This window comes from Narcine bancroftii, chromosome 1 (genome assembly GCF_036971445.1).
Source record: "Narcine bancroftii isolate sNarBan1 chromosome 1, sNarBan1.hap1, whole genome shotgun sequence".
In the NCBI taxonomy this organism is placed as follows: Eukaryota; Metazoa; Chordata; class Chondrichthyes; order Torpediniformes; family Narcinidae; genus Narcine; species Narcine bancroftii.
This window is the reverse complement of record NC_091469.1, coordinates 486,516,151-486,533,794: the sequence shown is the minus strand read 5'-3', so window position 1 is coordinate 486,533,794 and position 17,644 is coordinate 486,516,151. Positions and strand designations below refer to the sequence as shown.

Sequence of the window (17,644 nt, the reverse complement as noted above, 5' to 3'; positions counted from 1 at the left end):
TTCCATTATTACTACATTTAGAATGTCACATAGATGTAAGGCAGACAGAGAGTCACCACTTTGTCTAGCGCCGTTCAGAGAAACCTACGGCACCTGGTGTTCCTAGGCGGTCTCCCCTCCAGGTACTGACCAGGCCTGAGCCAACCAGCAGCAATAGAAATTCACCAAGATAATAGTATCTTAAAACAATAATTTTTATTAATAACTATTAATAATATAATATCTTACTTAACTCTAAACTTAACCCCAACTATGCACCAATGTATATAAGTGTGTGTGCAGATTCCCAAACCATTGCAGTTTAGGCACCATGCTGAAAAGTCAAATTCAAAGTTCAGTCTTAGAAATTTTATGTTGAAACTCAGAATCTTTAAACTGATGTTCAAAGATAATTATGGAGTAGATGAGACACCGAGTCATCAGACTTCTCAAAACTCATAAATTTTTGTTGAGTTGCTTTCGGAGAAATGTTCCTTTATCAAATAATCTGTCACAACTTCCCCTTTTCTTGCATAGGAGTTACAAAGCTTGTGACTTCCGCAATGCTTTCAAAGATCCAGGCAAGGGTCAGATGAAGTAACCATCAAAATGGTCATGATCCAGATGCAAGAATGATCTTGCTTTCTTTACCCAGATATGGGTCAGTCAGAAGTGACTATTACAATGGTCACAGTAGCACTGCTCTCTCTTGACAAGGAGAAACATCAGAGATGACCATCTTTCCCTGAGAGTCACTTTAATTCTGCCTTTTTCAATGACTCTAGTTGAATACTAAAATGCTGCTTTTTCAAGTGTCTTTAATCACATGATTTGCTTGAACAATGCATGGTTCTTAGTTTCAGTTTCCCAAAAGCACAAGTCATATGAAAGATGGCCATTTGTTTGAACAGGTGTCTCTTTGAATAAATATTCCATTGTTTCAGTATTTCAATGGAACAATAAACAAGCTGCTTTATGGCTTTGAAGTAACAAACAGGCTTCCCCCCCCCCCCTCAGAATGTTGTTATTCCCTATGCCAAACCCCCACAGTAAATATTATATATATTTAAAGACAAAAAAAAGCATAAGGCTGTAACACTTACCCTTTCAACAGAACCCCACTAAAACAGATCAAGATCACAGAGCTTCCCCTATGGGAGCTCCGGTGTTCTCTCACTTCCCTAAGGTGAATGGGTAAATAGGTTTCCTGTCCCTCGTGTATAGGTTTAGATCAGATTTCAGATTTATTGTTGGAGTACATATGTAACATCACATACAACCCTGTGGGCGAGTCAGAATTACTCCTTATTGGTAGTGCAAAAAACAACAGTACTCAATGTACACGTGTAAATAACTAAAGAAATGTAAACAAACTGTGTAATACAGAGAGAAGTGTAAGAGTCCTTAAAAGAGTCCCTGATTGAGTTTGTTGTTGAGGAGTCTGATGGTGGAGGGGGAGCAGCTGTTCCTGAACCTGGTGAGGGGGAGAATCAGGGTGGGGGGGGGCATGGCAAGTGCTTTTAGTTGACATGTAGGGAAGAGAAAGTGGTACAGGGAGGGGGAAAAAATGTAAGAACTGGTCTGATTAATTCTGCCTTCCCTTCTCTTGACTGCTGCAAATCAGATCTTTGCCCAGCCAGCCAACGTGTCGGTCACCAAGATGGACGCCAACAACCTTGCCATGGTCATGGCCCCCAACTGCCTGCGCTGCCAATCCAACAATCCCCGGATCATATTCGAGAACACACGGAAAGAAATGTCCTTCCTGCGAGTGCTCATTCAGCACCTGGACACAAGCTTCATGGAAGACGTACTATAGCGAGAAGGGCTTGCGTCTTGAAGCAGGAGAGAAATCGTCAACAAAAATATAAAGATAAGCCTTGTATAAAAAAAAAAGTGTCTGCATCTGTTTATACCGAATTGAGGTCTTCTTGCCAGTCCCTTACTGGTTGGTGTTGTCTAAATTATAAAAAAAAAGGTTTAAAAAAAGGAAAAAAAAGCATTCTATGTAAATTTTGATGCTGGATTTGAATCTGCTTTATTTGTCCACTATGTATGATTCTCCCATCCAGGTCTATCCTCACCTGTGGCACAGTTTACTAATAGTTTATTTTTTAGTTTAGCATTCGTACTTGGGTTTATAAACCACTTTATAAAGTAACTTTATTTTTATAGCATTTAATTATACAGGGCTAAAGCGAAACAAAAGATGCCCTTCATGCGGCGAGACACCCTCATTCCATTTACTTCACTGCCGTTTCTCCCATTCCACGTGTTTTGCTGTGAATTTTAGCCGAGGTTGTTCTAAGCCTTGCGCCGTTTCAAATATTGGACTTTTTTTTTCGTGAATTTGGTTCATTCTCTCTAAAGCATCTTGATTTTTTTTTCAGCCAAGTGTTACTTGGGTGTCTGTTTTGAGCTTCTGGTAGGTTGTAGGGGTAAAATGCCAACTCTGAGCCATCTGCTTGCCTGCCCACTGATTTTTAGTCCAGTTGAAGGCTTTCAGGTAAAAACTCAACAATGGAAAAACTCAGCTGGTCAAACAGAGTACTTTATGTAGCAAAGATAAAGATACAGAACCAATGTTTCGGGCTTGATGAAGGGCCCGAGCCTGAAATGTTGGTTCTGCATCTTTATCCTTGCTGTATAAAACACACTGTTTGATCTGCTGAGTTTCTCCAGCACTGTGTTTTCACTTCAACCGCGGTGTCTGCAGACTCTCGTGTTTAACTGGGGGCTTTCAAGGTTAGTCTGTTGGAGTGAGTCCGAAGGCTCATTAGGATTTGTATTGATTATTGGGAATTGATGCCCTCAGGAAACTCTGGCAACCACCCTAGTGTAAATGGGCCTAGACCTGTAGCTAATGGTCATGAATGAATTCTATATTTTAAAAGATTATTTTTATTTACAATTTCCTCTTTGTGAAATTAGTAAAATATCATTTTGGGGAATATTTGAATTTGGAACTGCATGCTTTGAAAATCAATCCCAATTATTGTTCACTGAATAGCTACTTGGATAGCATTTCCTGAGGGATTGAGGTCAGTGGAAAGAAGGTACAAATAAGCATGGTAAGTGATATTTTCCTGAAGTTCTGCTCCAAGGGATACCAGCGCTCCTCACCAACATAAATATTGTGTCCTCTGCATGGGTAATGGAGCACAGTTGACCATAACAGACAGGGTTCCAGATCATAAGACATAGGACCAGAAATAGGCTATTCGGCCCATCGAGTCTGCACTGCCATGAGCTGATCCATTTTCTCACTCAGCCCCACTGCCCGGCCTTCTCTCCATAACCATTGATGCCCTGGCTAATCAAGAACCTATCAATCTCTCCCTTAAATACACCCAATGTCCCAGCCTCCTCAGCCACCTGTGACAACAAATTCCACAGATTCACCACCTTCTGGCTGAAGAAATTCCTCCGCATCTCTGTTCTAAGCGGATCCCCTTAAATCCTGAATTTGTGCCCTCTAGTTCTAGACTCTCCCACCATGGGAAACACCTTTCTACATCCAGTTCAACCACCGTGTCCACAGAATTCTGACTTCTACATCTAATCTATCCATGCCTTTCAACGAACAAAATGTTTCAATGAGATTCCCCCTCATTCTCCAACAAGTACGGGCCAAGAGCTGTCAAACGCTCCTCATATGATGACCCTTTCATATCCGGAATCGTCTTTTCAGAAATGAGGAGCCCAAAACTGCTCACAGTTCTCCAATATGCGCCTGATTTGTGCCTAATTGTCACCTGATTTTGAAACCAGATGTGTGCATCTGCTCTCATGCTCCTGTTCTTAGGTCAGGAACTGCCTGCACACCGAGCGATTGGGGCTTGCAATGTTTCATCAGCTGCCAGATGTCGAAGCAGATTCAACTGTGTTGTTCAAGGAGCTGAATCTGAAATTCACCTGGATCTGGATCATGTGCAGGGAGCAGAGATTGGGATTGATTTGTCCACCATGTTCGGCGCAGACACAGTGGACACTGTGTTCCTGAGCCCTATGTTCTACAAAAGGAGAGGTCCATCACCTGACCAGGTTCATTACCCAGTAATGTACGAGTCCAGTACGGCCTCTCCTCTTGTCAGATGGTCCTCAATCTGTGTCAGGAATCTTTCTTGCTCTACTGACAATAACCACACCAGCAGTGCGAGTATAAGACAGCTTTAATAAACTAATATGTACACTAAGAGGTCTTGTCTCTCTCCAAGACGAACCTGGAAGGCTAGACTGTAGCTCTGGACTCCTTTATAGACAAGGTCACCGGGATGACCCCTGGTGACCTAGTGGTGTCATTACATATCACCACACTTGGTGTCAAGACCTTTGGTCTCCCCATAACCTTTGATGCTCTGGCTAATCAATAATCTATCGATTTCTGCCTTAAATACACCCAATGACCCGGCCTCCACAACTGCCTCTGGCAACAAATTCCACAGATTCACCACCCTCTGACTGAAGGAATTCCTCCGCATCTCTGTTCCAAGTGTCCGCCCTTCCACCCGAGCACCCAAGCACTCCTGCTGAATGGTCACTCCCCCACTGCTACCAATGAACACTAATGTTGTGCGCTTGATTCTGGTTGATCAGAATTATTTTTTAAAACTATTAAAACACAATTAACTTGATTGTTCTACTGTTACTTAGCAGCACCAAGTCTGAACTCCCACAGTTTGGTCACCCAGAGTGTCGAGCCTAAACTTGTACAGAGAAGAAACATCTTCTAAAACAGGATTAAGCTGCCCTGACATGGAAATGAATCAGTCAATATACATTTACTTTAGGTTACGTTGACTAAGAATCAGTTGTAAAATACCAACCCTGGTGAAACTCTAAAATAAACCCTTTGCCCAGAATTAAAAGCAGAGAGAAAGAGTTAACTAACACTGCTTTGGTTTGACCTCCACACAACCTCCCCACTCGCAACAAGTACAGGATGCCCTGTAGAACACTGTAGCACATAAACAGGCCCTTTGGCCCTTCTATTCTGTGGTGAACTAATTTTCTGCCTCGTCCCACTGACCTTCCCAGACCATACCCATGTAATTATTCCTCCACATCTCTGTTCGAAGCGGACGCTATTCAATCCTGAAGTTGTGCCCTCTTATCCGAGGCTCTCCCACCATGGGAGCACATGATTCATTTGAGGATTTTTCCTACAGGAACGGATGTCGGTATTAATTTAATTTAATTTAGAGATTCAGCATTATAAAAAGGCTTTTCTGGCCCGCACCACTAATATGACCTATTAACCTAGTAGCCCCGTCCGTCTCTGGAAATGTGGGAGGAAACTGGAGCACCCGGAGGAAGCCCACGCAGACGTGGGGAGAAGGTACAAACTCCTAACAGGCAGTGCCAGATTTTAACTCCAGTCGCTGGCGCTGTTATAACTTGCCGCTAACCGTGCCGCCCTCCTTGACAAAGCTTTGCTGTATTTTAACCAGAACCCAGCTGCTTCACAAACTCACCAAATACTGCATGAACAGAGGTCTCCTGGCAGGCAACAAGCACACAACAGAATGAAGGCCATTTCTAGCATGTACATCGCTAGAGTGAAAAATACTACCCAAATGCTCTCTCTTGGAAGCTGAACTTTAAAAAGTTGGAAAATCCAGAAATGGTGATTTATGTTGACGGGAATGTCGTCCAATTTGGACATGAAGGGAGTGAGATCAGGGGCTTTTTCCAACCAGAGGGAAACCCAGCCTGGGCTCTTTATAGGAGCCATTGGATACCTGGTTTGCTGGAATGTTTTATTCATCAAACCTCCCCCACCCCAGCTCCTTCTCCCTTAGCCCTGGCCCAAAATGAGGGAGTCCCTCCCTCCCTTCAGCTCTTCTCTCTGTCCAATCCCAGGAGGGAGGAGTCGCTTGCTTGAACCTGAGCCAGTGAGGTAGCTGCTAAAGCCCCCGGCTTGTTGGCCCAGTTTGGTGCCCAGGCATCAAACTAATGGTCGGGTGGAGGGGGGAAGCATAGCACACGCTGAAAATGGCTCCGTCTGATGATCCAGCAGAGATTTGCTACACTGGACAACAAAGATTTTGTTTCCTCAACACTTTTGAGCATATTTTATGAATTTTGTGTTGCTGATCATGAAAATTATTCTCTCACCTACTGTTTTTGGTGATTTCCTGTCATATTTTAAATTTACTTCAAAACCATGAAGTGCAACATAGCCTTGAAATTTATTTTTTGCATTTGCACTTGGATGACTTCCTTGCTGATCTTGGTGCAGTCAGTGGCGACATTGCAACCATCAGGGTATCAGGGCAACTGGAATCCATCAATGCCAGCCGACTATTGTTGGACACTGACATGAGAGGCATCAGATGCTGAGTACAAACAAAAATCGGTGGCAAAACCTTCTTAAGTCAGTTGAACTCAAGCCGTGTGTCAGCATCATTATGCAATTAAACAGGCTAAATTCAATAAAATTAATGTATCTGCAACTTCCTACCTGATACAGCAAATCTGAAATTATCTTTGTGTTCAGCTTGACGTTGTCCTCTCATAATCCCCAATTATTCTTCAGGAAGCAAACCTGAAAAAATTTGTTGTCCAGTGTTATCGATTTCCTCACCATACCCAGAAGTCCCTCTGCCCTGACAATGCTAGTGGTCCTTGGCTTGATCCTGCCTCTCCCGAAGGGTCTCTCTGATACAACAGGGGCAGAATGAGAAGCTGAAACGGAACCAAGGCCTTTAGGTGAATCCTCACAGCACTCACAGACTTATCCTGGTTCAGTTTGGCCCTCAGTCGTCCATTTATGGAGCTAAGCCTGCCCCAAGCAGAGAATAAAGCATCAATTAAGCTTATTTGTCCCAAAATAGTCCAGTGAGAAGGGTTCTTCAGCGAGCAGTCTCACAAACTATCGCTAATATATGAATATACAGCACAGTTTGCAAAGAACAATGGAAAGGAAGGTCAATTAGCACCAAGCAAGGGCAACATAAGTGGGGTTCATTCAGGATCTTGATGGCTGTGAGGGGGAAAATGTCTTTCAGCCTGTTGGTGCATGGCAAATCTGTGGAATTTGTTGCCACAGATGGCTGTGGAGGCCAAGTCAGTGGGGCTATTTAAGGCAGAGGTAAGTACGTTCTTGATAAGGAAGGGAATCAAGGATTATGAGGAGAATGGGGTTGAGAAGGATAGTAAATCAGCCACGATGGAATGGTGGGGTGCATGATGGGCTGAATGGCCTGATCCCACTCCTATGTCTCATGGTGCTTTTTTCAGACTATTGAGCCTTCTCCCCGGTGGGAGGAGGGAGTCTATCTGACCTCACGTTACCATCACATCCTTTTCCTGGTCTCTGACTTCTTATTGTCCATTTCACAGCCACGTTCACGAGGGAACCATGCCTCTCGTCGTCACCACACAGGGCAGAGGGAGCAGCGACAGGAGACCAGTGTACAAACTCAGCAGGTAACACAGTGTCCCCAGGAGGCAAAGATACTGTATTAAAAAAACCAACGTTTTGGGCCTGAATCCTTACCCAAGGTACGAGCAAAAAGCTCCGAATAAAAAGGTGGGGGAGGAGGCCAACAGCCAAGAGGCTGGTGGTGGACATGGATAGGAAGGCAGGAGAAATGATCAGGGAGTGGGTGAATGCAGAGCTGGATGAAAGGGGACGGAGGGATATAGAAGGAAAGAGAGGACGGGAGCTGGAGTAAAAGAGACATAGGGATAGGGAAGGAGGAGGGTGGGCTAACGGAAACAGGGAAGTTGATGTTAGTCCCATCCAGGTGGAAGGGGGCCCAGACAGAAGATGAGTTGTTGTTCCAACAATTTACAGGTGGTCTAAGTCTGTCAGTGCATGAGACCATGGACAGACATGTCAGCAAGGGAATGGGACTGGGAATTGAAATGGGTGCCCACTGGGAGATACATGCTATTGCGGAGGACAGAGCAGAGGTGCTCAGTGAAGTGACCTCCCAGTCTGCGTCCAGTCTCTCCGATGTAGATGGAAGGACTGTTTGGGGCCCAGAATGGTGGTGAGGGAGGAGGTGTGGGCACAAATGTGGCTCTTCCTGTGGTCACGGAGGTAGGGATGAGTGGACGAAGGAGCGGTCCCTACAGAAGACAAAGAGGGGAGGAGGGGGAAGATGTGTCTGGTGGTGGGATCATGTAGAAGATGTAGAGGCTGGTGGGATGCTAGGTGAGGACAAGGGTTAAGGGTGAAAGGGGAAAAATTTAAAGGGAACATTAGGGGGAACTTCCCTCAAAGTGTAATGGGAGTGTGGAATGAGCTGCAAGGTGAATTGGTAAATGCAGGCTCATTTTGACATTTAAGAAATATTTGGATTGGAAGGGTATGGACTGGGTGCGGGTCAGTGGGACTAGGCAGAATAATAGTTTAGCAGAGATTGGAAGGGCTGAAGGGCCTTTTGCTGCAATGTTCTATGGTTCTAATGGGCATTCTGTACTTGTTGCGTCTGGGAGCAGTGGGGGCCAGGGCAGATGTGTGGGAAATGGAGGATAGTGTTAATGGTAATGGAGTGGAAGCCGCACATTTTGAAGGAGGACATCTCGGATGTTCTCACATGGAAGACTGTCCGGTTTCCATGAGTTCCACCTCCTTCCCTCCGCCCCCCCCCCCCCCCCAGTCTCTCCCTATCCATCTGTCTTCTTTTCTCCAGCTCTGCATTCTCAAAGCCACCCCCCTCCCCCAACCAATTCTCAGCTTTTCTCTCCACGACCACCTATCGGCATGTCGGCCTGTGCTCTTCCCCATCTCCCCCAGCTTTTTATTCAAACGCCTGCCTGATTTCTGCTCGCACCTTGACAAAGGCTCAGGCCTGAAACGTTGGCCATGTGTCTTTCCCTCCTATGCTGCGCGACCTGCTGGGTTCCTCCAGGAATGACGATCACGGCATCTGCAGACTTTCTTGTTTCTCTCCAGGAGACAAGCGTCCAAAGGTAGATCCTGCTCCACAGGCGTGGTGGGGCTGCTGGCAGGAAATGTGTCTATTAGAGTGGGGCTGCCCCAATACCTTAATGCATGAAGTTTGGTGTCGGGGGGCAGCTGTGAAGGATGGGGCACTGCAGCAATGATCTCGTGTCACCTGCCCTGTTCACAATGGTAGGGGTTGGGGGTGGGGGGGGTGGGGGGAAGGACTTGAAGCGAGAGGACTTGAAGCGAGCAAAGATCTATGTGTTTTGTGCCAACTGGCCTGAGGCTAGTAATGGGGCCATGCCCATCCCGGGAGAGCTGCGGGTGTAGCTGCTGCCTGCTGCTTGTTACCCGAGCTCTGTTCAGCTCAGTGCTTGGACAGACCTGGACAGAATGCACTGGTGGCGTGAGAGAGTCACTTGTGTGGGAATGCCAATGCATGTCTTTCTCTCTCCTCCCACACTGCAGAGGGATCCTAATCACGACAGGTGTTGCCACAATATACTTGAGAAAGATGAAGAAAAATCTTATAGAGATAAAACTGACAGGAATAGATAAGATTAAAGCGAGGGGTGGGGGGGTTATTTCCACTGGCAGGAGAGACAAGATTCAAGATTCAATTTGTTGTCATGTAATAAAAACAGTGCAATATTACACAAAATTCGCTTTAGTCTGCCATTCAGCAAGAACTAGGGACACACCCTAAAGATTCCAAGGAGGAGATTTCGGACAGGGATGAGGAGGAACTGCTTCTCCCGGTGAATCTGTAAAATTCGCTGCTCAAGGAAGCCGTTGAGCTAATGTATTAAAGACACAACTTTGTGAAGACTAGGGGAAGTTTAAGAGTGTGATGGGGGAAGGTTGGCAGAGCCGAGTCCAGGGCCAGATCAGCCATGATCTGACGGAATGGCGGATCAGGCTCGACGGGCCGGATGGCCGACCCCTACTCCTCCTGAGGTTTTTATACGCACGCCATCTGCTGAGGCTCTGAGCCCGTCTTCCCTTTCACAAAGGATGCGGGGCAAACGGGGGCTGCGTCGAGGGGAAAACTGTGATGGGCCATAGGGCCTGTTTCTGTGCCATGATGGATCTCGGCTTCAGCTGCATAAACAAGCGCCTCAAAAAGGTTGATCGTGCAAAGAAAATGTAGGTTTGTAAATCCACAACAAGCACACGAAAATTTGTCTGCATGTAAGGGAGCGTTTTTTCCAAGGAGACCCGGAATATACATGTACCTTTGTAAATGTTTTGTTGTTTTATTTCACTGTAAAGTTTCTCCAGTTTTATATGTTGACTTTGAAGAATTGAGATTTATTATTTATTCAGCCAGATAATAGCTGGCAAGACGATGGATAATGTGGGGACACAGGGAGGGAGAGGGTGGGGGTTGAGGGGGGGCCGTCGTGTTTAACTCGGCCAGCACCTGCTCCTCATCGATGGTGGAGAGGGGTGTTGGTACACAATGCACGTCCTGCCGGCACTGCAGCCCAGATTGGAGAGGGTTGAAGGGGTTCACGTCAGCCTGACTCTGTAATTAATACACATGGAAATGTAGAGGCTCCATGTTGTGTGAATAATGAATAAACAAGTTGAGAAAACCTTTTGCTCGTTTCCTTTCTCCCACCCCCACCCCCCAGTTTAAGAGGTGGATGTGGACGGAGTCGGCCTCACTGCCAAAAGTTACTGCAGATGCTGGAATTCTGAAATAAACTAAGAGAAAGGCAGAAGCACTCAGCAGGTTAGCTAACGTCGACAGAGAGAGAGAGAGAGTTAATGTTTCAAGTCGATGATGTGAATAAGGCAAAGCAGATCTAGAACAGGCTGAAAATCTGAACCAAGAGCTTTCAAAGATTCACAGATGGAGAGAGGAGGTCGGGTTAGAGTGAGAAGAGGGGGAGGGCGTGAGAGGTGGGAGCAGGAGGAGGGCAGAGGAAGAGGGGAATAAGGGGAGAGGAGAGGGATAGAGAGGGTAGAGGGAGGGAGGGGTGAGGGGAGAGAGGAAAGAGGGAATGGGAAGGGGTGAGGAATGGAGAGGTGAGAGAGAGAGGAGAAGAGGGAGGGAGAGAAATTACAGAGATGCAGCTTGGGTAACAGGTCACTCCGCCCAAATACACCCTCGTGATCAATTAACCTAACCCCATATGTGTTTGGAGAATGAGAAGAAACTCATACAGACACGGGGAGAATGTGCATCATACAGACACCGCCGGATTCAAGCCCAGGTCACTGGCGTGGTAATAGTGTCGCGCTTACTGTCCACGCAACAATTGATTCCTGAGAAGCAAGGACAATAGTGGTGGGATGGTGACTCCAGGGAGGGTGCTGAGCTCAGAACAGCTTCTTTAGCTTTGTGGGAGTCACCGATGCGGAGGTAAGGATCCTGTGACAGGACTGGCTTGGACTGCTGAGTAAATCTTTCATATAAAGAAACAAATTGAACTCATAACTTGGATGGTCCAAGTGTTGTCAAAATCCATCTGTACAAGTTTCCATGTGGAGAGTGTAACATAGAAATAGAAAATTGAGGCAGGAGAAGGCCATTCTGCCCTTCTAGCCTGCTCTCCCATCTAATATGATTATGAATGATCATGTGACCTCAGTACCCTATTTCTCCTCATCTCAGTCCTAAATGGCTTCCCCCTTCTCCTTAGATTGTCACCACCCCCCCCGCCCCCACCGTTCTGGAACTCTCCAACATCGGGAATGTTCCTGCATCTAACCTATCTCGTCCTGTCAGAATCTCAATAAGATCCCCATTCGATCTTCAAATTCCCCAAGGTCTGTCTGGTCTTTCTTCATCCCAGGGATCAGTCTGGTGAACCTCACGGCAAGAACATCCTTCCTCAGATCAGGAGATCAAAACTGCCCACAGTACGCAAGGTGTAGCCACATCAAGGCCCTGCACAAATGTAGTCAGACCTCTCTCCTACTGTATATAAACGTGTAAAAGTCGACCCCTTTATTTTTGGCCCCGGCTGCCCGCCCATTGGAACTCCAGATGTCTCAACCACTATTTCTCACCTAGGCCCCAGCTGCCCACTCACCCATCCAAGATCCCAACGCTCCGACTGCAGATCATTGCCTTGGCTCCCCACCCACCTGAGCTCCCAATGCCTCAACCGGGGATCTTCACCTCGGTTGCCCACCCATCTGAGCTCCCAATACCCTGACCACCTACCCATCTGAGCTCCTGAAGTCCCAACCACCCACCCATCCGCTCCTGAAGTCCCAACCACCCATCCATCTGAGCTCCCAACGCCCTGACCGCCCACCCATCCGAGCACCTGAAGCCCCGACCGCCCACCCATCCAAGCACCTGAAGTCCCAACCACCCATCCATCTGAGCTCCCAACGCCCTGACCGCCCACCCATCCGAGCACCTGAAGCCCCGACCGCCCACCCATCCAACCACCTGAAGTCCCAACCTCCCTCCCGTCCAAGTCCCTGGCTCCCCATCTGTGGATCCTGGCCCAGCCCTCAGCCACACAAATATCCAAGTTGCTGACGCCCCCAACACAGACTTACCACCTGGTCCTGACCACCCAACCAAGCTCCCTGTGCCTCGAACAACATAGGTACTTACCGCAGGCAAAAGAAGTATGTACGTAATCATCGACCCCCTAAATTTTACCTGAAAAATTGGTCCACAAAATTCGGTTATTGCACACGTATATCTTCTTTCTCTTTGGCTTGGCTCCGCGGACGAAGATTTATGGAGGGGGTAAAAAGTCCACGTCAGCTGCAGGCTCGTTTGTGGCTGACAAGTCCGATGCGGGACAGGCAGACACGATTGCAGCGGTTGCAAGGGAAAATTGGTGGGTTGGGGTTGGGTGTTGGGTTTTTCCTCCTTTGCCTTTTGTCAGTGAGGTGGGCTCTGCGGTCTTCTTCAAAGGAGGTTGCTGCCCGCCAAACTGTGAGGCGCCAAGATGCACGGTTTGAGGCGTTATCAGCCCACTGGCGGTGGTCAATGTGGCAGGCACCAAGAGATTTCTTTAGGCAGTCCTTGTACCTTTTCTTTGGTGCACCTCTGTCACGGTGGCCAGTGGAGAGCTCGCCATATAACACGATCTTGGGAAGGCAATGGTCCTCCATTCTGGAGACGTGACCCATCCAGCGCAGCTGGATCTTCAGTAGCGTGGACTCGATGCTGTCGACCTCTGCCATCTCGAGTACTTCGACGTTAGGGGTGTAAGCGCTCCAATGGATGTTGAGGATGGAGCGGAGACAACGCTGGTGGAAGCGTTCTAGGAGCCGTAGGTGATGCCGGTAGAGGACCCATGATTCGGAGCCGAACAGGAGTGTGGGTATGACAACGGCTCTGTATACGCTTATCTTTGTGAGGTTTTTCAGTTGGTTGTTTTTCCAGACTCTTTTGTGTAGTCTTCCAAAGGCGCTATTTGCCTTGGCGAGTCTGTTGTCTATCTCATTGTCGATCCTTGCATCTGATGAAATGGTGCAGCCAAGATAGGTAAACTGGTTGACCGTTTTGAGTTTTGTGTGCCCGATGGAGATGTGGGGGGGCTGGTAGTCATGGTGGGGAGCTGGCTGATGGAGGACCTCAGTTTTCTTCAGACTGACTTCCAGGCCAAACATTTTGGCAGTTTCCGCAAAGCAGGACGTCAAGCGCTGAAGAACTGGCTCTGAATATATACGATATATTCAAACACCTCCCAAAAAAGACCAATATGCCATTTGCTTTCTTCACCTCCTGCTTTACCTGTGTCCCAGCTTTCATTGACCGTGACCCCCAGGTCTCATGGCACCTCCCTTCCCCTAACTTGTCACCATTTAGATCATAAGGTGCCTGTCTGATATTGTCCCCAAAGTGGATAACCTCACATTTACCTACATTAGACTGCATCTGCCACACATTTGCCCTCTCACCTAACCTGTCCAACTCACTCTGTGGCCTGTATGAAACTTGTTCACAACTCACCCTGACACCCAGCTTAGAGTTAGGGTCCACGACCCTGGAGATGTGGACGGAAAGGAGTCAGCCTGGTCAATGACTAAGTGGAGTTCTGCAGGAATCTGTTCTGGGGCCCCCTGCTCTTTCTGATTTTTATAAATGACCTGAAGGAAGAAGCAGAAAGATGGGTCAGTAAGTTTGTGGATGACACGACGGTTGGAGGAGATGTGGATGGAGATTAAGATTGTCGAAGGCTACAAGAGGATATAGACAGGATGCAGAGTTGGGCAGAATGATTGCAGATGGAGTTCAATTCAGATAAGTGTAAGGTGATTCATTTTGGAAGGTCAAACCAGAAGCCTGAGTACAGGGTTAATGGTTGGTTACTTAAGAGTTTGGATGAACAGAGGGATCTTGGAGTCCAAATCCATACATCCCTCAAGGTCACCACACAGATTGATAGGAGAGTTAAGAAGGTCTATGGAATGCTGGGCTTTGTTAATAGGGGGTTTGAGTTCAGGAATAGAGACATCATGTTGCAACTCTACAAATCTCTGGTGTGACCACACTTAGAGCATTGTGTTCAGTTCTGGTCACCTCATTGTAGGAAGGATGTGGAAGCTATGGAGAGGGGGCAGAGGAGATTTACCAGGATTTTCCCTGGATTGGAAAATAAATCTTATGAGGCAAGGTTAGTAGAGCTGGGACTTTTCTCATTGGAGAGTAGAAGGATGAGAGGAGACTTTATGGAGATCTACAGGATTATGAGAGGGATAGATAGGGTGGACAGCCAGGGCCTATTTCCCAGGGCAGGATCAGCAATCACCAGAGAACATATGTACAACATGAAGGAAGGGAAGTTTAGGGGAGACATCAGAGTGTTGTGGGGGCCTGGAATGCCTTGCCGGGAATAGTGGAGGCTGAAACATTGGGGGCATTTAAGAGACTGTTAGGTACATGGATAGAAGAAAAATAGAGGGTAGGGAGGGTATAGCATTTTTTTTTGGTACAACATCAAGGGCCAAAGGGCCTTTACTGTGCTGCAAGTACTGTTGTATGTTAGAGAGTTAGACAAAAACACACCTCAATTAGGGGTGGGAGAGGTGGAGAGGGAGAAGGGCGGGGGTGGGGTAAGGCAACAGTGAAAGAATTTCACCAAGTCTGAACATGGAATGAAGAGATTTAATGAGGATTGTGAATCTCTGGGCTGGAATCTTGGTACCAAATGAAGTGTTGTGTCTCATTACAGTGAACAGGGTGTTGAAGCAATCAGTCAGACATGTCATGTCATTAAATTAATTCAAACCTCTTGTTCCAGGCCAGACACCAGGGCTCTGCTGCACTCACAGGGTGGGGGCTGTATGCATTCCCCTCAGTGGAATAAACATCAGGACCTAGGATGCCCCATTGACACACTTGGTCCACGTGCAGTGCCAGAACAAGCAGGAACCAGATAAACGGGGACTGGCGCACAGCTCCGATAATCCGGCAAACACCCACTCATTGATCCCCATGGTTACCCGAGCGATGTCCCCACTTCCTCCACACCGCCCAGGGCCCTTGTTCTGAGCTCACTTTGTTCATAGGGACTGGGTTGGTGGGCAGAGGGAAAGGGTGGGGGATGATGATGTATGTCGGGGGGGGGGGATTTGGAGGGGAAGGGTTTCGGTTGGTTGGGTGAGGGATTGATTGAGGCATGAGGATGCGTTTTGTGTGTGTGTGCGCGCGTGCGTACGTTTGTGTGTGCGTGTGTGTGTGTGTGTGTGTGTGTGTGTGTGTGTGTGTGTGTGTGTGTGTGTGTGTGTGTGTGTGTGTACATGTGTGCATGCGTATGCAGAAGGAAGGAGTTTATTCTCAGCCCCGTTCAATGGCAAGCTTGAATTGTGCAACGTTTTAAAACAGATTACCAGTAATTGGTGCATTAACAGAAATAACATTCACCAGTTTGGAAATCTGCTACTTCATCAACACCAGAATCTCAGAATTCGATGATCTGCTTCTCGAGTGTGGCATCGGGAAGAGCTCCTGCACTCTGCAAAGTTCCAAAGAGGCCTTTAACACTGCCTCCTCTTCCCATCACCTCGACTCTCACACCACCCTCCCCACCCCAGGTGGGAGGAAGGGTGAGGGCTGGGGGAAGGGGAAGATTACAGGAAGATGGAGAAGGGAAGCAGGTGAGGGGGAGAGAAGATGGGTAGTTGCAGAGGGTGGGGTAGAATGGTGGTGGAGGAGGGGTGGGGTAGAGTGGGGTAGGGCCCATCTGGGGTGAGAGACGAGGCAGGGAATGTGGGGAGGGTGAGGGAGGAAGGTGAACCGTGAGGTGGGAGGAGAGGGGCAGGGAGGGAGTGGTGAGGGTCTGGAGAGGTGTTGAGGTGGAGGGACACAGGGCTGCAGCGAGACTGAGGCTGGAGATGGACCAATGAGTGGAGAGGGCTGACTCAGTTGATGGAGTGAGGGATTAGGTGTGGGATGGGAGGATGATATGGATCCCGAGGATAGAGGGGAGGGTCGGGTGGCGCCAAGTGGTCTGACTGGAGGGTGAGGAATGGGACTGGGACTGGGTGAAGTTACTCCACCCCCTGCAGGACACAGGATCTGCTTGGAGACACAGATGCTGGAATTTGGAGAAATAAACTGGAGGAAGAACTCAACAGGTCGAGCAGCGTCTGCAGAGGGAAGACTCCAGACTCCCTGCGGAGAACCCCACAGGATTCAGCCACGGCTGCTCTTCGTGGAGCGACATCTCCACCTGCTGGCAGCCTCTGGACATGCAGTGCATTGCCCACCACAATATCTTGCAGTGAAAGAACAGGGTTTTGCATTTAAAATACCTAAATAGACCTGCTTTTTGAACATTCCAGGACTGTAAAGGCCCTTCACCCTCAATAATATACTGACCCATTTAAATCTCTTTCTTTGGCTTGGCTTCGCGGACGAAGATTTATGGAGGGGGTAAAAAGTCCACGTCAGCTGCAGGCTCGTTGGTGACTGACAAGTCCGATGCGGGACAGGCAGACATTTAAATCTACTCCACAACAATTTAACCCTTCCCACCTCACACCCATAACTCTCTCTTTTTCTTACATCCAGATGCCTGTCTCAGAACCTTTCAAATATCCCAATAGTTCCAGCCTCCACGCACCACCCCTGACAATGCATCCCTCACACCCACCTCTATCTGTGTAAAAACTTTCCTGTTGTCTTACCTAAACTTTCGTCCCCTCACCTTAAACAGATGCCCTCTGTGGAAGAAGGTGCTGGCTGTCCACCCTATCTAAGCCCCTCATAATCTTATACATCTCTAGAAAATCACTTCTCAAGCTTCTTCGCTCCAAAGATAAAACCCTGAGCTCGGTCAAACTTGTTTCATAAGAAACTCTCCAATCCAGGCCATATCCTGGTAAATCTCCTCCACACTCTCTCCATAGCTACCATATCCTTCCTGTAATGTTGCGACCAGAACTTATGACGCAGGGTTAGCAGAGCCTGGACTTTTCCCTTTGGAAAAAAGAAGGATGAGAATTTAATGTAGACAAGCGTGAAGTTGGATTTTGGAAGGAAAACCAAGAAAGGAAGTACACGATAAATGGTGGGGCACTGAGGAGTGCGGGTAGAACAGAGGGATCTGGAAAGTGTGGACCCCAGAAAGCACCCGGCCCCCGGACAGTGCCCAGCCCCCCGGACAGTGCCCAGCCCCCCGGACAGTGCCCAGCCCCCCGGACAGTGCCCAGCCCCCCCGGAAAGTTTTGCAGCCTGACCCATTTGTCTGTTGAACCAATTAGTTTTGCAAACATGTGAGAATCCAGGGAGAGGTTGGTGAACTACAAGTCCCGTGGTGCACAGCGCGGTGCGCGCAT

At 47.8% G+C, this 17,644-nt stretch overlaps 1 protein-coding gene across 5 annotated transcripts in view; it reads left to right on the top strand.

Moving 5' to 3' along the window:
• The window catches only part of arhgap39 (Rho GTPase activating protein 39), a 579,720-nt gene extending 577,726 nt beyond the window's left edge, over nucleotides 1–1,994 (top strand). For 2 of the 5 annotated variants that reach the window (XM_069914964.1, XM_069914963.1), the window contains exon 11: nucleotides 1,604–1,991. In XM_069914964.1, the coding sequence (XP_069771065.1) occupies nucleotides 1,604–1,798 (195 nt within the window). In that variant the 3' untranslated portion in view covers nucleotides 1,799–1,991. Of the gene's footprint in view, nucleotides 1–29; nucleotides 123–1,603 lie in introns of those variants that run through there. The other 3 variants (XR_011350284.1, XM_069914962.1, XM_069914965.1) reach the window with 3 other exon arrangements.
• Nucleotides 1,995–17,644: the final 15,650 nt, after the last annotated feature.